General features: G+C 42.3%; 1 protein-coding gene across 5 annotated transcripts; it reads right to left on the bottom strand.

Annotated features, from left to right (window-relative positions):
- Nucleotides 1-844: 844 nt before the first annotated feature.
- SERTM1 (serine rich and transmembrane domain containing 1) lies at nt 845-16,605 on the bottom strand. Of its 5 annotated transcripts, none has more exons than XM_071804915.1 (4): nt 16,016-16,189; nt 9,078-9,176; nt 7,332-7,624; nt 845-2,054 (listed from the first exon to the last, which is right to left on the bottom strand). In XM_071804915.1, exon 4 carries the CDS (start codon nt 1,860-1,862, stop codon nt 1,539-1,541), a length of 324 nt encoding a protein of 107 aa, XP_071661016.1. In that variant the 5' UTR covers nt 1,863-2,054; nt 7,332-7,624; nt 9,078-9,176; nt 16,016-16,189; the 3' UTR covers nt 845-1,538. The 5 variants fall into 5 exon arrangements, with proteins under 5 accessions (XP_071661016.1, XP_071661020.1, XP_065707305.1 ...); XM_071804919.1 differs by having other exon boundaries at nt 7,332-7,593; XM_065851233.2 differs by lacking the exons at nt 7,332-7,624; nt 16,016-16,189 and adding an exon at nt 16,423-16,605.
- Nucleotides 16,606-23,411: the final 6,806 nt, after the last annotated feature.

The following is a 23,411-nucleotide window of genomic DNA, read 5'->3' as shown; positions in this document are numbered from 1 at the left end:
TATGATTCTATGTCCATTCTGATTCTATGAAAATTTGGAAGGACTTGAGTGGCAGGACCTGGCTGTACTCACACAGTGGAGTACAGACAGTGAGGAATTGCACAGCACAGTGTGGACCCGCAGTCCTAGCAGATCACACTTGGCATTTCAAATAAGTTCGGTTGTTTGGCTTGATTTAATTCCTAGTTGACCACAGGATCCTGTTCACAGAGCTGCTACATATTTTAATGCAGAAATTGAGTGCTGGGTTACATTTTGGGCAGGGATAAATTATAACCTAGACTGTGGCATTGCAAAAAGGAGTGAAATTGTGAAAGATCATCCATTTCTCATGCCCCCATCTCTGGCCCTTCCTTATGCTGATGGGGAAAAGGTGCAGACCCACTGCCTTTTTCCTTCCCATCTCTTCCTACCCTCTGCAGGTACACCTTGCATCTTCTGAGGGTCAGAGCACAGGTCTGCTTCAGCCATTACGCAGCTCCTCGTGTACCCTCTCCACCCCAGCGGGCATTTCTGTAACCAAAGGACAAAATCTGTCCCAGAAAGTCCTCACCAGTACAAGAAATTTCTGTCCCTGCTGGCCTTGATCACTTGAACATAAGCATCTTGTGCATAAAGGACAGTTACAGGAGCTGTTCAGTTGCCAGCTGTGGTTGTTGTATGTGGATCTCCTAAAATAAATGGCTGGTTTGTACTGGTATCCATCAAGAATAAGCTACAGGATCAGCAAAGGATCAGTTGCGTGATATTTATGATTCAGCAGCAAAAGCTGCCCCCTGGAGGAGCAAGTCATTAGGCAAATGAGATGTAACGAGGTCCAAAAATACCTCCACACATCCAGCAGTGAGCTTCATTGTTGTAGTCACTTTACTAAGTTAAACAAAGAGATTCAAAAACTGAAATACAGATACTTTACACAGAATGAGTTGGCAGTACAAATAAACAAAACTAACATTCCTCAAGAAATGGATTTTAGTTGTGTTTTATAAACATCAATAAATACTGAAAAAGACATGAGAATTAGAACAGAAACAATAACAACAACAACTTTAAACTGTCCCAAGGACTATACTTATAATTTCATATGATTATTGATACTTTTGCAATAGAGATTTCATCCAGAAGTCCTTATCTAATTAAAAAAGGAAAAAGAATAGTAGTCAGCATATTACTGATACAAAACCAGAGAAGGGATCACAACTAGAGCAGAAAAACGACACATCCAGTGAGAACCATATTACAATTTGGCAGGCATACTCTTAAAGAACACCATGTATGTGTGACGAAGACAGTATCACTATCACAGGCATGAAACGATGAGTGAGTGTCATTATCCATTGTACAAAATGAAAACGAACATTAGTAAAAGGGGAAATGAAGACTAGAAAAGGAAAGTAAAAAAAAAAACAAAACCAAACACAAAGGAAACTTTAAAAGCCACCTCTTCATAATAGTCTAAGGCAAATGTTGCATGCACTACCTCCCCAAGAAACTAGACAAAGTTCTTCCATCCCCCGTGCATTCCCTTTAATTTAGTTTCATGAAGAAAGGTTTGAGAGAGCAGAGCGCTGGGAAGAAATGCTACAAACCTCTAAATTAGTGAAAGAACTTCCAGCATCACTGTTATATTCTGGGTAGGAGGAACTGGAAGAAATTATGTTTTTCAGCCTCTGAAGTGCAATGATCAATAGCAAAAGGAGAAAAGCTAAGAGACTAAGGAATATAGAAACATAGACATAGACGTTGGATAAACGGCCAGGCGATGAATCCACTGAAGTTGAAAGAGATGTGGGATACAGCTCCAGAAAAGTCCCATTTTCCATGTTTCCTACAAATCCAGATGAAGGGTCAAGTTCTGACATTTTTGGGTTTGTATTTTAAAAACCACAACAGATCTTGGATTCAAAGACAGTTTTAGCAGCATAACCAAGGGTTTATTTTAGGCAACTATTTTCTATTTTTCCATCACCACGAAGAGATGACAAGTCAGCCAGTGATCAAATTTATCCTTTACTGATCAAACCCAGGACAATGTAAGATTGTATCCTTCAGAACTGTAAGAAAGAAAAGAAAAAAAAAAAAAGGCAATATTAATTTACTGGTAGATCCTGTGATTTAATGTGCACGGGAGACAATCTAGTTCCTCAGAGTTACAAGTTTTTATTCCTTAGCACAGAGCTGCAACTCTTAAAGCATTAGATAACAGCTATCTTTATATCTCTATTTTCCAAAATGCAGGGATTAGGAGAAATCCTACCCATCAATGAATTAAAACTTACCCTTCTCCATCATGAGCTGTTTAACTGAGGAACAGCACAATCAAAAATGTACTTTATATGGAATTTTTATTGGAATCCAAATTTATCTTGTGGATGAAAACTAGTCAAGGAACAAAAAATCCCTAACAAGGCTTCAGATCCCCCACCACGATAGATGACAAATCCACTGCCATTAGCCACTTACTCCATACACCCTTGCCATAGGTACTCAGAAGGAGAAAATCTGCCAGACCTGCCTTCTTACCATATATTTATGAAATGGATCAAATGCTTTCAAAGATCAAAATGCATCTCCCTCTAATGCTGCCACGGGGATCTCAGGGGCAGGTACAGTTCAATGAACTGTTGCAGCTTCTGACACCTACAAGCAAAATCCCGAGGGAGCGGGCAGCCCCGGCAGCTCAGCAAACATGAGGGGACTATCCAAAGGCAGTGAACGCTAACAGGGAAGAGATCCCATCTTTGAAAAAGCTTTGCCACCAGCCACTTTGTGTTGGAACCTGGAAGCTCGGGTGCTGGCAAAGGTTGGATTACCAAAGGATGAGCAGATCAGGGTAAAAGCTGCTTTTCTTTAAACTGACATGGTCAGTCCCCAGGTGCAGTCTGGAAGTGTAAGAGAAGGCCTGGTGATAGGGAGTTGCTTGTACAAAGCTGATGTGCTGTAGCTGAATTACATGGCGTAACCCCTTGCCTTTGTTGTGATACAAAACAGATAATGCAAAGTGCAAGCGGGTAGGAAATTAAGCTCATTTTCTGCATATAATTGTCCACATGCAATCTTTCTATCCATCCATCCATGGTCAACCTCTCACTGCAGATATTCAGGCACTACAGGGAAAGGCGGCAAGCTTTCCTCTTGCTAGGAAGACAGTATCTGTACAGAACTACATTCCTAGCATGGTCCCTCTCATCTTGATGTTGCTTGCAGCATTGTACTGTGGTCCCAGTTCAATACAATTATCTCTAAATCACAGTTAGAGGCTTTGAGGAAAATCCCACTGATTTTCATGGTAATGTGAAGCAAACACTGTCAGTGTCAGCCAGAGAGACAGAATGAGGCCCTTAAGTAACAATGTGACAGTCTGGGGTCTCTCCTACTGTGTGTGACACAACTGCCCAAGTGTCTGAGTTCCCATGAAAGTGTCCCAACACTGCTCCCAGCAATGTTCTGCCTTATAATTTTTTTCTTTTAAAACATGCTACCTCTGCTGACTTAGTCAAGTATCTCCTTCTTCAAGAGGCCAACACTTTTTGACGCCAGATGTGACCACTGAAGCCCTAGCCTGAACTAAAGGCGCTTAAGAAGGATAAGTTATTTTTCTGTTGGTGTTGTTTCTTCCCTGAGAACACAGAAGCCTTGGAGACACCCACTGAAAATGCTAAGTTTGCTTTGCAGTCACTGAAGTTATTTGCATAGTTACCCACTTTTGCACTGTAAATTAAATTTAGGAGGTTATGCTATATGCTGTAAGTGCCTCAGTAAGCAAGGACTACATTAAACAGTAGGCAGAATCTAATTCCATGTTTTTAAACCCTATTTTATTTTATATACCTCAGAACTACATCTATGCGACTACATAAAACAGGTTAAGGCTATTCCCTGGTCTTGGGGACAACTTGTGTGCCACACTGCATCAGCATGGCTAAATTCCCTTTTACCCCCATGGACAGGATGGCCAAACCACAGCTGCCTTTGGGAATGAACGATGGCCAACCCTAACCCCAAATATGTCCAGGCATTGCTTGGAGGGTCCTAACTGGTCAAAACCATGCCAGGAGGTATGCTTGCTAATTCAACAGGAGAGGTGATGACAAACCTATGCCCTGGTCTGAATTAATTTACTAGAACATACTTATCTATATTTTAACAGATAAAAGGTTACATTTCAGATGTTGTTTTATTGTTTATTTATTGCATTTATTGTTTTATTGTGGAGCTTTTGGTAGTCTTAATCAAGCATCCTCATAGCCTACAAGAAATGCAGTACAAAAACACATCTGCAAACACCATATAAAAATATTCTTACTCTTGTAGTACATAACTCATATTAATGCATAAAATACACTAACTCCAAACCATTTATAACCCTAATAGTATTTATCTCCACAAGAAAAAGTGTTTATTCTGCTTTGTGAAATAATTCACAACAGACTGAACAAAGAGAGATCATTATGAGATTATACTCCTTTTGAACTGTCTTAATCTAGTGATCCAAAACTACCTAACAGAACAAAACGTGTTTGTTTCATGTTCTGGAAGTAGTTAAGTGTGTTATAGCCAATTTATCCTTTTTAAAAGATAAGCTTTGATATAGAAGACGTTTATCCTCCATTACTTGTCATAATGAAAAGCAGATCCATTATTAATTGAATTGCTCTATAATAATTTAAGGAATTAGTTCCCATAAATTCTTTAACATGCCAGAAGTTAAAAGCCTTTAAATTCCTCACAAATTTGAAATCCGCTACGTTTTACTTTTACCATTAACAGCTTTGGCCCTGGTACAAGGAAGAACTTTGGCATGGTACTTTCTTTGAAGTTAGTGGAAAATTTATGATCTTAAGTAGGACTAATCAGAACCTCACAGTTAAGCAGAGACGTGACTGCTTTGCTAGATCAGAGACTTTATAGGTCTAACAATGTCATCTGGGCTATTTTTAACAGAGTATTTTGTAGAGAGATCAGAGACACTGTAAACTCTGATTCCAAATTACTATGGCCCAGATCCTAGTTGCCTCACTCACACTGTGTAGTGATGTGATGTGTAAATTAATCTCACCATAAAATGCAGCTTCAGCTAAAGTGGCTCTTTGGGTAACATTTTAGGAAGAAAAAAAAAAGTCTTTTTTGTTTTAATCACACATTTAAAAATATGGACCTGAAGTGTAAGGTCCTACTCAGTTTAAAAGGATTTTAACCACCATCTGTACCCTGTTGGAGTAAAACAGCACAATCATACAGAGTGTGAACGTTATCTGGTCCTGACATCTGAGTTGTATTCATAAGAAAGGTACAAAATGCGTACAGAAATCACATGGTTCTGATTCTGATCCCTGATGACGTTCCCTGGTGCTGTTCCAGCATTGCAATCCTGCCAGAGAGCAGCCAGGCCAGCTCAGCCAGGGATGCAAACACTGTTTTGGACCGAAATGCAGCTATGTGGTCCTAGGGCTGCAGGAACCTCTGCCGTGCTGTAAATCAGACCTCCCAGCCTTCAAGAGGGGGACCCACAAGCAGTTTTATTCAGTGCATCAGGGCTACCACTTTGGATCAGATTCCTGCTTCTGCCAGGAGAAGAAAGTAAGTGGTGTAACCATTTGTCTCTCTCATCCTAATCTTCCCAAAGAAATAACCACCAATAAAGCCAGATGTCAGCTTCACCTTCTTGGTTGGTAATTGGTTTTGCGTGTTTCTGAAAACTAAATACAACAACATCAAAACGTCAAGCCCAAAACTGTCCCCCAAAAAATCATCAGGAATTTTGTCACTGACTTCAAAGTATAATGGCAAAATAGAAAGTGGATGACTATAATAAACCCTTTGTCTTTCTGAGAGCTGTAAACTGATGAAAAAATTCAACCAGTGAAGTAAAGTTTTCAGATTCTGTAGTGGTCCCTACCTTTCACTCTTCTGTTTTTTTGAAAGTTGAGTTGGTTAAAGTCAAAGACTGAATTTAAAATGCTGTTGCTGAAGAACTGGAAAAGAAGAGGAACACTGACAGAAGAAGGATTCCTGAATAACCACTTCTGAAAACTCCTGTCTGCTGAGGGACTTCCATTTATGTGGTGTAGCTGGATCTGGCTTACCTAGGAAGTCCCAGCTCATACTCTGCCTTTCCAACACCAGCTGAGTTTTCTGGCTGCTGTTACTCCACTGTTACACAGCCTTGCTGCTCTGAAGGATAAACTGCTTAGATAAATTCACTCATTTCAGCAAACTACTCACAGTACCAAGAAGGCACAGACTCCACCACCACTTTCTGCTGCTTTTAGATGTACAAGATAGTAAAACCTTGTTCTGTTACTTCAGTCCCCAAATATGAAGTGTGGCATACAAGGAAAAGCTCTGCTAGGCACACGATGTCATTTGTACATTCTCACTTTTCAACCACCACTATGTAAGAGGTAAATCCCAGGTACCCTGCAGTATCCTGCCTGGGTAGCCATACCAGAGCTGTCAACTCTCTGCATCTTCGATGGCACCTGTAATGAAACTCATTTTTTTCACAAAATGGAAATGTGGTCAGGAGCAGAGGCCTCATCAATTAGCATATGCTTTGGGTGCCAAATTATATGTAACAGATGCAATTTAATCTTGAGCATCTCTGAGATAGTAGTCATCACCTTCCAGTTCAGTCTAAGGTGAATGTTAAATGAGACTGCAGCACTCTCCAGGATGGCAGGCAGTAAACAGAGAGCTTTTTCATAGTCCAAATGTCATAAATCCTTTACCATCTAGTTGCCTGTATTGTATTTCTCTGCATATCTTGATGCAACAAGTCTATTTCTCCAGGCTCAGTGAAATATAATTTAACAGAGCATACTCACAACTACTGGGGCCCTAAAAACTGAGGAACAGGAAGCAAAGGTAAGTCTGGTAGATTCATTTTCTGGGGAGTTTATCAGCCATAGATAAGCACATTGTTTTCTTGGCTCTTTCTGGCTTTTTGTAACTACAAGCTGAGAAATACCCTGGCTATTTCAGAAGCTTCAAAACGTTAGAGCATAGAGGCAAATTGACATGAAAGGAAATCAGCGTTTTTAAGCTACATAAACTAATATTTTTGTCACAATCTCCCATCAACTCTTTCTTTACAGGTAGAAGGTATTCTAAAAAGCCCTTATTGTAAACAACTCCTAACAGAGGAGAGATTAATTTGTCTTTACCGTAGTTACAACCGTGAGGTTGCTTATCCTATCATATGCTATCATATCCCATCCATATGCTGTTAATTATGCCTGTCTGCCTTCCCTAAAAACTTAGAACCCTTTTGGCTGTTTTCAGCCCTGTGTATATGGATGAGTGCAGCATAAGGAATAGATTACTACCACCTTCTTCAAAACAGGGGCCTCTGCAGAGGGCAAGGAGTCACTCGCTGACCCAGGATAGCTGAAGAAGTTCATCCACGTCAGATGTCGAGGGATGCCATCAGAAGGAGCCTCTGGCCACCCAGCTTCATTATCCCTGCACACGCTGTCCTCCTGCAGATCCAGCTGCACACACGTGTCCAGTGGAACATGGAGATGAGGTTTAAAGAAGTGGACGTGCACTAGTGGAACAACGTACCCACACGAGATGACTTGAGCCATTCCCCTGACAGGAAGTATCTGGTGGTTAGAAGATCCTAGATGACACCGAAATGACTGGCCATTAATCTGGATAGTAAATGGCTAGGAAAAGGAGATGCAATGCAAGATGGTATTCTGGGTTTGTGCAAAAATGTCTTACTCTGTATGAGGCAGACAGTTCTTTGTTTTGAGTAGGCGAGGGGAGGCAGAGGACATTCATTAGAGATGACACTGAGTATCTCTATGACAGAACTCACTAGTGTGTTCTGTGCTCTCTTCTGCCCTTTTAGAAAGTTAAAGCAGGAGTCAGCAGACAGTGATATCATCCTCTTATGACCTGAAACCAGAACCACCTCTCCTTTGTTCAGCATCAGGGCAGGAAGAACAAGAGGAAGACTGTGCAGGTTCCCAGGTGATACAGCGATGCCAGTTCCACGATGAAACCTCCTCATCTCTAAAGGTCTCTTGCCCTTCAAATTCTGCTATCATAGTGATTACTTCTAAAAGCTGGCAGCAAGTTTTCACTAGATCTATTAAAAAAATTAAGGTTTCTCATGACCTTTGCTAATTTGATCTATGTATGGAGGCCAGCAAGCTTCTGGTTTAATTATTTCATTTTTGTTTTGTACATTTATTTCCTTTACCATATAGGACTATATCGCCACATATAGTCCTTCCAGCTAGCATGTAACACAAAGCATTTAAAGCCATTAAAAATACGTTTGCATGCTTATACCAAAAGACTGGATGAACTTTACATACGGGGAACCTTTCAGCTTTGAAAGCAATTTGCTCTAGACTGGTAAAATGTAGCAATTTAACATCACACAACTACACTAGACAGTAGATCTAGACAGAAAAATAAGTTAACAACATTCCATTGAAAATGTAATTAGGAAAGGCAAAGAATGACTGCTTGCTTGGAGTTTAGCAAGGATACGATCCTTAATACTTCTTGCAAAAATGCCTTTGGCAATTGAAAGACCATAAGTAAGCAGGAAGCTTTTTTTGGTGTGTTCTGTGCTCCTGGAGTACAGAACTCTGCCTGGGAAACAGGATCAGTCAACAACTGACTCAAAAAAAAAAAAAAGGTACACACAAGGAGAAGGAAAAACTATTTCCTGCCACAAGCAAAGTCTTGCTCTTAATTTATTACCTAATTTCATTTTTTATTATGATTTAATATTATTTAAACATGACTTTTAAAATCTAAGAAGACAAGTGCCCAGATGGCTTGTTTGCAGGTTAAAATCAAGTTATAGTTTGTTTGGGGTTTTGTGTGGGGCTGGAAAAAGAAATTCACAGAGCTATAAGCATACTTAGATTAATTCAGGTAGGATCAGGTACTTGTATCATTTACATTTCCCATGAATCCGCACATTATAGAGATATTTATGTCAATGTAAAGCAAAGACATCATGACCTGGGATCAGACCCAGAGCCTGTCAGGTGAATCTGCTCCTTATAAGTAAGAGAAAAACAAGCAAACTGAATGAATAAAATACTTACAAGCAGGAAGATACGGGGATGGAAGCCAAATGTCCAGTGCACAGGATGTGGTTGGTTATCACAGACAAATCTAAAGGGACTGCATGCTGAGAACAGCCCCTATAAAAAAACAAATCAAAGCTGAAGAGTTTAGTGACAACTACATTAATGAAAAAATAAAATGTAAAGAGAGGAAAAGTGCTGAATTCTTACTGCTCTCGGTGCCACAAATTTCAGAGGAAAACAAACCAACTGGAATCCTGGCTTGTGTTTTATTTCTGCTAGCCACATCCTTCTGCTGTCCAGTTATAGCACTGCATGTATAACATCAAAAGCATGCTTGCCTCTTGATCTCTGTTTTACAGCCATGCCTCGACACCTTTCTCTTCTTCTGTAGAGTGTTCCAGGAGCAAGAGAACCTGCTGTCCCCTGGCACTGCTTTTAAGCACTGAACCCCTGTATCTGCACTCCATTTCACATTGTTCCCTAAAGACTCCTGCCAGGAATCTGGTCGTTCTGGATTACACACCATTATTTATTCATTCTCTTTATTTTAGACAACCTGCAGTTTAAGTTCACTCACCTGAAATCCCCAAAATAAATACTCTATATGCACAAGAATAGCTTGCAGATTTTTGTGTGCTACTTTCACTCAATACATAAAATCAAAATGTGGCCCCGAACTGTTTTTAATAAAGCAAATTAAATTGATTATATATGAAGAAACAATCCCAGGCGATGCAGATTAAAGCAGAAGTAGGGCCACTTTCAAAAAGATCCTCCCCTCTGGGAAAGAAAAAACACTTGCACAATCATTACACATCTCACAGCACTACCCTTTCTGCACATTTGGTTTGAACTGCATTAGAGAAGCAGATCTCTGGGGATGAATGTTAATGCATTGTTGTGTTGCTTTCATCCCTTCAATCACTGAATCACTTATGGTTTAAGCCTGTCCAAGTTCAATAAAGAAAATTATCTAGTGCAGCTGTTAAAAGTCAGCACTATTGAAATCCAAATGTTTTGATAACATTGATTATACTAATGTTCCACCCAACGGGAGTCAGACAGCTTCCTGACCACCTCCCGTGCAGAAGGAGAGGTGGGAGGCTGCAGGTGAACCCCGAGGCCGGCTTCCCTGGGAATGGACCCAGCATGTCCTCTGGGTGTGAGGATGTGCACCCCCTCACCTTGCCCAGGAGCACGTAGGCTGAGGCAGGTGGTGGTGCTGGGATGGAGACAGGGATGCCACAGCCCCCACATACCTCTTCTCTGGCAAATCTGCCTCATGTAACAAAAAGCTCGATCTTATGCCCCTCAGTTTTGTCTGCTCGTAGCAGAGATGCTTCCCTTGTTTCTTTCAGAACAGCTCTCCTGGGGAAAAGAGGCATGGATCTCTGCAACAAGGACCGTATCTTCAAACAAAATAAATATAAATAATTTTGCTTCTTTTCCATCTCTCTTTTGGTCTCTCCAGGATCTTCTTTAGTCCCTCTCTCCTCAGATACAGAGTGATGCTCCTGCCCATTCAGCCCTCCATTCAATACAATGCCCCAGTCCCCAGAAAGGTGAAGGGAAAAGAGCCTACCAAATCTTGAAGTGATTAAGCATGCCAGAGATGCAGTGCAAAACACAATACATCCTCAAGTCTCTTTAAATGAGTGCATTCGTATTCAAATGGTGAGTGTACACAGTGAGATGGAGAGTTCTGAGCTTTCAATTACCTTTGAAAAACACAGAAATATTTGGACCAGAACATCAAGAAGCTTATCTACAGGAGATCCCTTGGCATACACAGTTGTATCCCACCATCCGTCATCCTTCTTGCACCAGCCTAATGTCTTTCACAGCATTTTCACAGTCTCAGCTGCAGCAGTAGCCCACAGCCAGGCTTGCATTGACCAAGTTCTGGCACAGCAGGATTTGGCCCAAACACTGTATTCAATCCCACCACCAGTAAGACAGGTGGGGGGCTGGGACCAATCTGTTCCATGTGTCTCTCAGGATGTGAATGGGGAAAAGAGTCTCATTGCTGTACATCTGGGACCTCAGATGGGGAAATGGGGTCCTCCCTGGTCCTGCTTCTCATGGGACTGCGAGTCTGAATCCCACACAAAGGACATGCAGTCACAAGGGAAATCAGTCTCCCTCATATGTTGGTTTGCTAAAAATAACTATTTCCCACTTTTGTTGAAAATATAAAAAGATTGCAGCTTGCTGAAAAAAAACAAACCGAACCAAAACAAACCAACAAACCCAAAAGCCCACTCTTTGCTGACCATAATGTTGGGTCATATTTGACTTCTCAGTGTCCAGTCCCAGCTTTGTTCCCTTTGTTCCCGCTATGAATATCTTTTGTTCTCATTGGCCACTTTCAGACAAATTCAACCCCAGACAGAAAACTCAAAAGAGAGTCGAGCTCCCAAAGTTTAATGACAGCAGATGATCAGGAAGAGGAGACATGAAGGTTCACACAGCCATTTGGCTCCCTCTAATAGCTTTAGATCTCAGTAATTGACTTCTATAGTCAGACACAGACACTGAGATGTCACTGCCACAGTAACAGAACACGAATGCCTTTGGAGCCAGCAGGCTGGACAGGAGGTCCAGGGCAAGGTTAGCCAGGGAGAAGGGAGAAATCAGTGGCTATCAGGATTCTTTAATTTCTGCATTTTGTGGAATGACTTCTTGTTCGATCTCTTGCAACAACCAATTGGAAAGTTTCGTTTGAACAGAAAATTCAGTGTAGGGTGGAATGGCTCCTTAATAGGAAATGTACTTTTCCACAGGGCAAAAAGAAAGGAAGGTAAAAAAAAAAAAAAAACAAAAATTTAAAAAATTAAAAATCATTTAAAGCCTGTTTCCCTCAGTGGAACAAGTATATGAAACTATTTCAGCTCCTTCTCTCTTGCCATCTTCTTTCATGGTTGAGACATCCCGCTCTTGCTACCCCTCCCTGCAGAGGCTGCAAGTGGCTGTGGGGAGCATCCCACCAACTCTGTGAAGCCTCTTAGGAGAAGATGCCACCCAGCACATCTTGGGGGGTGGTGGTGATGCAATTAATCTCAGAACAAACAAAAGTTAATTAAGCTTTGTTAGCTCATGCCTGACTCTTGATAACCACCTTTTGTATTTGAGACAGCAGACTTCTCATAGGGCAGTGCTCAAGCTCCTCCACATCATTTACTCAGAACAAAACATAGCAGCTAAAATATCAAGCCCCAGGGCAAGCCGTCCTTGTTACCAGAGCTTGCTTTCATTCTCCATCACACTCACCTGTGAAGCTAACAACTTGCTCAGACCCTCAGGTTCAGCATCCCTCCAGGTAAAGGAGGAAAAAGCCTCAGACACATCAGGCACTACCTCCTTCACCTACCAGGAATACAGTTTATGGACAAAATGTGGCTAAATCTGGAAGTGAATTGATTTAAGGTCTCTATTGTCCCCTTTAGTGCTGTGGCACAGCACTGAGCAGGACGAAGTGGCTGCATGGACAAGTGCAGCTGGGAGCCCCTGTCCCTCACACTCCACGGGGGCACATCCACCTCCATCTCTGGAGCCCTCCCTGGAGACTTCAGCAAGGGGCTCTGCTGAACAATAAGTGGCCCTTAACTTTGCTAGTCAATGGGGTTATTAATCCTTAACTAATGAAGTTGTGAGCCAGTAAGTGGAGTAATAAGAAAATACCTTCCTATGGTAAAATGCAGCTGACACACTGGCTTCAATACGTTTTATAAAAACAAAGTGTATGGTCCATATCAAATTTGAAAATGTCAAGCAGATTTCATTTTAACCTCCTTAGAAATCCTGACACAATATAAAGCTAGGACAGAATTTTTGCACACTTGATGCAACAGAAACCTCTGTTAATTTTGTTTCAGATTTTTTTTCTCCCCAAAAAAGCAGATTCAGTACCAACTATGTACTGTGAACTTAAATGTCAAGGGAATTTTAGGCACAGATGTGCTATCACAGTAACTGCACTTGCTGTAGCTCTCCATCCTGACTCAGGTACCTCAGCTGGCTTTACCAAGAGATGTAAGAAAACAGCTTTGTCCTTCAATTCTCTCTTTCCCCTCAATGGTATAACAGAAAAGATCTCCATCCTCACACCATTCCTTATTTTACCAACGCAGGTTGCAAGCCCTCCCTTGACAAAGGGACCGTGGCATTATCATATCTGTATTTGCATGCATCATATTTAAATATTGTCACTGTTTGCAAAGCAGTCTGCAATAACTTATGTGAAGATACAACACTATCGCAAAGGGAGTTGCAGTGAATGTGTAACGTGTAAGCATAAGGGGGCAGGGTTGCACCTGAAATGCCAAAAAGAGCAAGTGAGGATAACATAAACCATGGAAAGAGAGCATCTGCTGGTGCTAGATAGAGTGATCTGTGCAACATTGCCTCACAGGTGTTCCAGCTTTGGAGGACACTGTTGTGCTCAAATCCAGAGCCAGACTAATTCCAGTGACAGGGATCGTGGCAGCACGGGTGAGGGCTTGTCTCACCATCTCACCAGACAGCCAGTGAAGGCATAATGGCAAAAGCCAATGTGCTAAGACATATCAAGGAAATTAATGAAATTATGCACAAGGCGCCTATACGAAGCTATAAGTAAGCACAAGGTGAAGCTCGGGGAAACACAAAGGTGATAGCTTGAGGGGAGACAGATGCTGAGAGCATGGGGTGATCAAAGCCCAGGGGTTACGTCTCAGTAAAGCAGGAGAGGTGGTACATCACCTATGGGGAGACTATCAAGGACACTTGAAAGTGAAGCTTGCAACTGATGTACCTGGTGCAGGGGAGAAGGGGGAGCAGCAGAGGACTGACAAAGAGGGGAGATGCAGCTGAAGCAGCAGGCTAAGAGGTGGGTTTTTGTGGCAGCGCCGTGGATCGACTATGCCGTAACAGGATTTCCTCTGCGCAAGCCAGGAAAAGGAGGTAACCGCAGTCATGAAGATACGAGGGGAAGAGTGCTTGCAAGAGAGTGCTGGAGGCAGAAGTGAAAATATCTTGACTTTTTAGTATTTAAATTCCAATTTTCAGTCCTATCAGAAACACCAGATTTTTCAGTAACTTCTGGATGCAGTCTGTCGTTGAACTAATTCCTCTTCTGCTTCACGTAGATGGGGCGCCAGGAGGAAAACTGTGCTGCTTCCTGCCTCTGATGGGGAATTTACAGAATACAATTTATAATTTGCGCTGCACCAGTAAGACCCAATTATGAACCAAGACACTTGGCAGACACAAGCTATCACAGTCAGCCTTTTACATCTGAAAAAGGTTAACAAAATGCAAATGACAATAAATTCCTAAGCCGAATATATTCATGTATGTGCACTCACCGACTTAGTGATAATACTAGAGTACACCTGGATGCTGAAATAGCCCAGCACCCCTTCCCCACCTGCTCAAGGTCCTACAGCATTTCTCCTGTTGACAGCAATGCACATGTATTGGATACAGCAAGTAGCAGTCTGCAGGCAGGTAAGCCTGCATGCCAGAGCTGAGGAAAGCCAGATAAACAACAGCGAGGCAGGGGTGACAAGCCTGCGCCTCCTTCCCCACCTTGGGTGATGTGGGTAACCCAGTCTGAGGAAGAGGTGGGGAAGGAAAGCAGCCAGTGCTCAGCTATGACCAGCAGCAACCATCCCTAAGGGGAACAAGCACTTCTAGGCATCACAGCAGAGAGAAGGAGGCTGGTAGTTTCAGGTTGCCCCTCATTTCAGTCTGTTCAGGCACAGAAAGTCAGAGCAGGGTCAAAATGACAAAATTGTAAGTCAAAAAGCAAAATTATAAGGAAACAGACATCAGTCCTACATCTGGATCCCTTATCAGAATAAAACTGCCAGCACTATGTACATTCTGTATGGTCCAGATTTTATATATTTCTTCTATTCATCTTTCTCCCGTTCTGCTATAATTACCTGAGAATTAAATTTAATAATACTCAGTATGCGTTCCTAATTGTCTTTTCTTATATAACTGTTAATCAATGTGACAAATGCTCAGCCCTTTACCACTATTTTCACAATTTCCCTCTAACTGTTTATCATTTGCAAGGGTAGGAAGAGTTTGCTTCACTTGCTCTATCCCAAACTTCATTACCTCTACTGAAACGATATTGTAACAGCCTGCAGCTTTTAGCTAGACATAAAGTGTTTGGAAAGGGTGCATTTTTGTGCATCCATCCCATTTTCTGTTTCCACATTGTGCTGTCTAAGCTCAGCTCTTCACCCAGCACACTGGATAGGCATTTTACAATTTATTTGCAGAGAGAGCAATTCCTTTCCTGTCATCTTCCCACAAACAATATGAAAAAGCACACGGGTGGCAATCTAGGCTTTATACCCACAGAGCCAAAAATGTGCTTGCACAGTGATGACCCGACACTTTGCACTATCAACCCCCCAGCCTGCAGCATCTTTCAGAAATGGGAACCAACCTGTGCCTCCCTTCTCTTGCATCCCTCCTTCCAGAAGCAGAGTACCCCCAGATGCTGTCCCCATGTTCTCCCAGAGTGCTCCCCCTCCTCTGCCTCCAGCAAAAGCAATTTCTCCAAAACGTAGTGTTCATTCAGTTCAAACACTTTAACAATGCCACAAAGTCAGTAAGGACAAAAATACGTTCTTTCCGAAAGATATTTGGGAACAATCAAAGCACAGGCCTAACACATACCTAGGTTAAACGCATGTGAAAATCAAATGCCCTTGATTACGGCATACGAAAGATAAAACATTCAGAAGACTCTCCCGGAGCAGCAGCAGCCGGTGAGGCATGGAGAGCAGACGCTGCTCCCCGGGCGCACACCGGTTTCCACAACCCGCTGAGGGACCCTCTTCGGCACCGGACAGCGGAGCGGCTCAGCTCAAACCCAGGGCACGAAAAAAGCGCATCGGGATGTAGGCAGGGAGAGGAAAAAACCAAAAAACAACCAAACCCAAAGTGCAGACCTCTCTTCCAAAGGGAAACGGCCAGATCCCGCCGAAATGCTTCGACTCAGGCGTAACCGGCAGTGCGGCTCCCTCCTGCCCGCCGCCGCCCCGCCGGGGTCAGCCCCGCTCACCGCGCCCTCCTCCCGCTGCCGCTCCGACTCCCACCGCCGCTCCGGCTCCCGCCGCCGTCCCGCGGTGGCGCGGAGGGAGGGAGCACCGCCCCCGGCCCGCCCCTCGCCCGTCCCCGCCGCGCCGCCTGCCCTCCGGCCGCCCACCCCAGCCCCGGGACGCTGCGCGGCTGCCGGGGTCGGAGCGAGCGGGGGCGGCGGGGGCAGCCGTTTCCCCTTCGCTGGGTCCCGGGGCGGTGTGTTCTGTGGCAGGGGCGGGGGCCCAGCGTGGGAGTCCGGGCAAGGTGCTTCACTCACCTTGGGGGAGAACGAAACGGCTCCGCCGTGCTGCTGAGAGGAGGCTGAAAGTCACCGAGATTTATCGAGCATCACATAAGCGCACACGCTGACACCTGGTTTTCACCATCCCGCGGCAGTCTTATAGCGTATAACGCTGAAATGCGTTGTTATCGAGCTCCCGAGACCGATCCTTTTCCAAAGAGAGACCATGTGAAGTCTACACCTGACTGGGCAGAGCAGCCCAGGGGAAATGCAGGTTTCCCCGTTGCAGGAAGTCTGCGAGAGGGTCGGATCGTAGCACCACAACCAGGAGCTGGGCACAGCGAAGGGGTGGGTTAGAAAAGCAGGCTCCCAGGGAAGGGAAAACTTGCAGGTGTCTTTCTGAAAACGCTTCCAAGTTTTCAGGAAAGCTGCTGAGACCCTCAAGGATGCTTTGGCATCATTTACACGGGAGGCAATTAACAATCGTGCCAAGACCAACTGAGACAATTCCTATAAAGTGGCATAAATGAGAACAAAATCTGGCTTTGCTAGTTTGTCTGGAGAGTGTCTTACCTACAGATACCACATACTCTGGAATCAAATATTGGGAAAACGCTGGCTGGATGGGACACATTTCTTTTCGTGGACACTGTGGGAGGAAAGGCTCAGCTGGCTTCTTGTGCACTTGTCTCATCCAGTATGATTTTTTTGGCCAAATGACTTTACTGTGGGTTATAAATCAGTGATGAGCACTGTGAAGAGCAGATGGGGAGTTTAATGCACCCTCTGCAGCTCAGTCTTGTGTCTGGCTAATGTCCATGTGCAGTTCTGAAAAGGATGTTGGAAAAGGTTGTTCTTCATTTTAAATTGCTCTTTGGGAGCTGCACAGTTCGTAACGTGCTGCAGAGGCACTTCTGTGAGATGTGCTTTCTTTGATACTTTCTCTACAGTTTCAGTGGAAGAGTAACTTGGGATGCCATGAAACAAAGTCAGTTTTGAGGGAACAAAACATACAAATAATAAATAAAACACAAATCTTAAAGAGAAAATAATTCCCGAGGAGTGAACACGTTTTTCCCATGATAATAACGTTTTACTTCAGCAACATACAAAAGAGATGGCTTTGACTTTCAAGTGGTAAAAATGCCATTTCCGTATTTCACCTATGAAACGGAAAGTCGATGCTTTTGTGGTTCTGAGGTTTTTTTTGTTTAGGTTTGTCTTATCAGGGGCTAAGTCAGGTGTATGGTATATGAACACAAAAAGAATAGAGTATCAGTGTTTACTATGACATCCCTAACCTGAAAGAAGACCTCTAGCTCATTTCAACTTGCAACCACTGCAGAAAAGGGCACATTTCACAGTGAGCTTCCTGATTATGTGAGCTGCTGTGTCAATAACATATAAAACCTGATGAAACTGTGAGAAAAGGCCTATCATAGACACACACTACACTACTTGCAATTATTAGATTGCAGAGGTGAAGAACCCCACTGAAACCATTTTAACAAAAATACTGAGGATTTGCTATATCCTTTCTTATTTGTATGCTCGGACTAGAGGGCTCTTTGGCACAAGTCCTGTGTCTGGGAAGTCACTGGATATAAACAGAGGCAGCTGGTGAGCTGAAGTTCTCATATTGATTTTGTGATATAGATAGAGGCCCAGGTACAAAACTGTAAGGAGACAGGGGAAGCAAAAGTGGTAGAGCAAAATGTTTGGATCTTGAGAAAGAAGGCAAGAGAAATGCATCCTGTGGTTACAGCTGAATTATTCCAGTAGTGGAACTGCAAGCAAGGACAGACAGCAAGAATTTCCCCCTGAGGTCAAGCGGGAGGAAGAAGAGAAGAAAAAGCAAATGCAACAGAACCGAAGTGGGTGCTAAGCCAGGCTTGCAGTCACTAGCACTGGTCAAGATAAAAAAACAAAAAATCAGTGCTTTCCAAAGAAAACAAATTGTGATCCCTTGGACTTTTCTCACTTTAGTGGATTTCAGTTCAAAGCCTAATCCACTGAGGAATGAGAGAATTCCTAAGTGCTTCCTTCTGATGAAAGTGCTTACCACACAGCGTCAGGTGTAGTCGTTAGTAGTCCTTGGCTTTGGGAAAAACTCGGAACTTAGATCTAGATCTATTCAATATATCTCACAGTCTCAACCTGTGTAATGTAGGTTGTATCATTCTAGCTCATACAGCTCCAAAAAGATATCAGTACTTAGGCAAAAAGTGGGAATTCATTTTTGCAGCTGTGCTCTGATTTTTCACTCTTTCTGAATAAAACACCTCTCAAGGGGAGGTGAGCAGTGCTGCTAGAAGAGGGTACATATTTGTTCAACAGAGGAGAATGGGGCAGAAAAGCTTTTGTGCTTATTGGAGGTCACTGATACTTCTCGGTGTTTTTTTAGCATGGGTTACATCACTGATGTCCTGCTGCTCTTTGTGGCTTGTTCATTTTCTGTCAGCTGCTTAGTGACATTGGTTAAAGCAACACCAGAGGAGTTGTCAGCATGATCATGCTCCTTGCAGTCAACTTTGGTGGCTGCGTCAGGACTTCATGCAGAGGCTGTGGTAGTGGGAAGTGCCACAGCTCCGAAGTAATTAAGTTGCTCTTTAATTGCTCTTCCTCTTTCTTGCTTTCTGTGCAAACAGCACAGTATGAGCTTGTCCTTCCTCAGGACAGCGTCTTTCATGCAAAATGTATCTCAAAAAATTTTGCAAGGATAAAATGTTCCATTAAAGCATTAAACAGAGAAAAACAAAGATAGAAAAGATCTTTTCAGGGAAGGTTTGAAAAAAACATAAAGGAACAGCAAAGCAGAAAAATGCACAGAGAGTCTTCAGACAGTGAGAACACAAACAAGTCCTTACTAACAAAATCACTTTTTTTTTTTTTTTTTTAGTGTTTCTTCCAGGTGTACCAAAGCTTGGATAGGAAGAAAATGATACAATCCCAGCTGTTTGTAGCCTTCTACAATGTGAAATGCAGAACTTCTGCTATTGTTATGAAATCAATAAAGAAAGAAATGTTTTATCCCAATTTCTCCCTTTATCTTTATGGTTAGAATTTTTGTCCTCACCAAGTCACTGTAATTTATATATTGAAGTGCGTGGTTGGATGCAGCTCACCCAAATTATGCATCAAACAGAGCTGTATTTTAAGGCTCTGAAGATGAGTCTTTCTGAAATTCACTTTGTTGTCAATGAAAAGTGGTAGGTGACTGTGAAAACCTCCAGAGGGAGTTCTTATTCATCTAAATTTAAGCACATGAATTAGGTGTACATGACCTTTTCCAATGCCTTTAAATCCGTTTATCTTTCTCCTTTGGAGTATCTAGGGAACTTAGGGGCTTCCTCAGAAAGGGCTCCTTCATTACATTCCTAAGATAAAGGCACACAGCAGTTAGATGAACTAAATCCCACCCTAGAAAATCAGATTCTCATTTGTCCAGCTGAGATCTTAACTTTAAACATTTACATATAGAGAACACAGGTCCACTAAGAGCCAGGATAAAAATAAAACCCTCTGCTATTTGGACAGGTAGCCCTTTCCCCAGAAATGCTGCGTCTCCCCTCATTCTTTGCTGAGCTCCCAGGGGAAGGCAGTGGGTTGCGACACCTTCCTGAACCTGACCATGTCATCTTAGCACCTGGGTTTGTATTCAGCTTGTAGCACCATGTTCAGCACATATTTTTGTCTTGTACCTTTTGTGAACACAGTGGCTGAAAGCTAATGAGTTTGGAGGGTAACGTTTTCCAATACTGAAAAGGCTTCTGCACAACGATTTACATAAACATTACTATTTAATAATGGTCAACGCTGCAAATAGGAAAAGTCTTTAAAGACGTATTGAGCCAATATTTAACTCCTAATTCCTCCATCACATAAAAGCTACTTGTTAATGCAAGGACCAGCTAAATGATTTTTAAAGCTCAATTGACTCCATCATTAGATGTTTTTAAAATACTGTTAGACCTCTATTAGACCTAGAATTCTCCAGATACCTCTAGTCTTTTTAATTACCTGCAGTCATTATTAAAAGTAGTCACTGCAAGGTTCATTCATTCACTTCATGCTTCCTACTAATCCACTTAGGAACTTTGCTATCGAGCAACCTCAGGAGAGGTTGTCTTTAATGAGAGTCCTATGGAATAACAGGCTATTCATTTTCCTAAATGTCACTTGTGTAATATTAATATATTCGCATGCTAATAAAAGGACAAGTTCCTCATGCACTCCTTATCCATGATATGAAAAGCTGGCATGGAACAGCTCTTTCTCTTAATAGTTAATATTTAGCATAGAATCTTTTTAATGTTTATAAGTCAGCTCTTTGTTTAGAACATATCTGCAGTGAGGTACATTGAGTACATATATAATGTCTGAAGTCAGCTGGTGATATCTTCTCATGTCTGGGGGCTGCTGCTTCTTCTGGGAATCAGGGTGCATGAATAGCCACCGGCCAATCCTGTAATACAGAGAGAGATGAGAAACCTGCACTTGATTTTGAAGACAATGAAATTCATTCATACCTTATGATGAAAAAAACCAGTTCTGCAAGCACTGGAACTGCAAAATCTTGTTTTATTGGAAATTTGTTTCTTGTGGCTAATGAACTCTGGTCTTTACAAAGATGGAAGCTCCACTTGAAGTTTTGCTAGGCCCAGCAGTTATAAGGTATCCTGTGTATGTATGTGTGTGTGTTTTTTCTTGTGCCTAATAGCACTACTCGCTATGCAAGGAGAACCATGGTGTTTCTTGCTCTGAGTTCACGTGATCTAATTCCACTATTTCAGTGAAGTGATTTCTGCTTTACATAAGCATTGGTAACATCAGATTAAACCCATAAACGCTGGCATCTTGGGCTTGATTCAGTTGCCCATGGAGAGCTATCCGTGACATTTTAGATGTCATGGCATTCCCAGGACATTGTACAGTGCTGGTAGATATGAAAAGGGCCTATAGGAAACCTGTAGATTTCTTACTTGGTAACTGGGAAGCAGGCAGGATGCCTAAGGGCAACTCAAATGACACTGAGCTGAGCCCAAGTTCTCCACTGTCTATAATGGGATCTTGGGCCCTCAGCTCACACAGAACACCTCCAAAGATGCACATACTATTATGTATTTTAAAGACAAGCTAACTCTGTGCTGCTCTCCTTCCCTTCCCCTCCCCTTCCCCGCAGCTGTTTTATTTAATTTTATTACTTAAGTGAGGGGCAGAGAACTGCAACCTGGAAAGGGTTTTGTGCCTGCATGGATCTCACTGTGGGGCCAGATAATCTTCAGGTGCCAAAACATGATTTCCAAATTAAAATCTTATGTACCTCCATACATATTCCAGCCTCTTCCAAAAGCACATTACTGCATTGGCCGACACAAGCCATGTTTTCCATTGGTACCTACGCTCTTTTCTGATATAATCAATTGATTGTTGTGCTCAGATTATATGTATGTGCATTTTTCTATTTGCAGCCAAGAGCCTGAATGTGGCCTACAAATTGTAGAGTCTGGTCTCAGCTGTATAGTGCATTTCCTCAGTTTCATTGCTATATTTACATAATTAATAAGCCAAAACTGTAATAGTTACTGGTAAATTCCCAGATGAGAGTTTCTCTCTGTATAGTACACATCCAAAGTGCTGTTCAAGGCATAGTTTTATATTAGGTCTTTTCACAGACATACTCTTGGCCACTATTGCACCTGCATCAGATGATCCACTTATGAGTACTGGATATGGATATATCTGAGGCAGAGCTAAGCTGGTATCCTTACCTGTGATGTCTTGATGATGATGTCATTTTCAAAAAGCAGTTAATCAAAACATTACAGATCTGATGACCCCGTACTCTACAACCATTTAATACCATTCTGTCAGAGCAGAAGTGCTTTAAAGTGAGTACAAATGTGATCTGAGCTGATTTTAAAGGCTCATTACACCGCCAGAGCACTCCAAAGTGGCCTAAGTATAAATGAAAATCAGAACCTCCATCACAAAGATAAATGAACCAGTAAAAAGGCCAATCTCATCCCCACAAAACAGCAGAAGCGACAACGGTACAGACAAATCTCATCAGGGGCCTCCTGCCTGAAGCCTACAGAGCTGACTGCAAAGCCAACAGCAAGAAGGGAAAACAAACCCAACGCACAAGACACATCTCACACGGAGCTGCCTTTTACCCAGGGAACGTAGCACAGCTACTGTAGCCCATGTATTTATGTGTTTTGGATGAAATATTCCCAGAGGGGGTCTATCTTTTTAGATGGCACTTTTTTAATAGAATAATCGATTCTGAGCCAAGGAAAGCCTAAACCAGTGTAAGGAAAGTTCATTATAATTCGGAGAAGCAGGAGAAGTAGGAGGTTTTTGCATAATTTTAGCATCTCAAAGGTCAATGACTGCTGCTTCTTTTTGCCCTTGAGGGGTATCATTGCCTTTTCCCACAGTGTCCGTGTTTCATCAGAATCAGAGGAAATCTATGAACTGTGTGATAACCTTAGCTAATTATTCAGAGAGTGTCACTGTAAAACACCATGACATTAGCACTGAGATAGAATAATTCTGACAATGCATCATCTCCTGAGTGTGCATCTATACAAGCCAGGCTACAAACATATATTCTGAGATGATCGGCTTTTCATCTCAACTCTATAATGAAATGTAGTTTCTGTCACCAACTAAGAGTGAAGAAATAGCAGCTGTTCCACATTTTTTTGTGAACTATTCACTTTCAAAGTGCTGGAAAAAAAAATAAATTAAAAAAAAAAAAAAGATTCCCTATCAGTTCAGAGTCTGATGATACCAAAGGTAAATAATCACAGGTTAGGTTTGACCAGGGACATCAAAGATACACGAAAGGAACAAAAGATTTTTTTCTTCCCCAAACAGCTATGCTAATGCCAGGTGCAATTTTCACAGGCATTTTGATTGAGACAGTGTTGAAATAAGTTGGATCTGATTCTGGGAAGTACTAATGAGAAGAGTCCCTCATTGACATTAACATCAGATCCTTTGCCTTTGGCATCCCT

Source organism: Patagioenas fasciata, chromosome 1 (genome assembly GCF_037038585.1).
Source record: "Patagioenas fasciata isolate bPatFas1 chromosome 1, bPatFas1.hap1, whole genome shotgun sequence".
Taxonomy (NCBI): domain Eukaryota; kingdom Metazoa; phylum Chordata; class Aves; order Columbiformes; family Columbidae; genus Patagioenas; species Patagioenas fasciata.
This window is presented reverse-complemented; position numbering and strand designations above follow the sequence as displayed.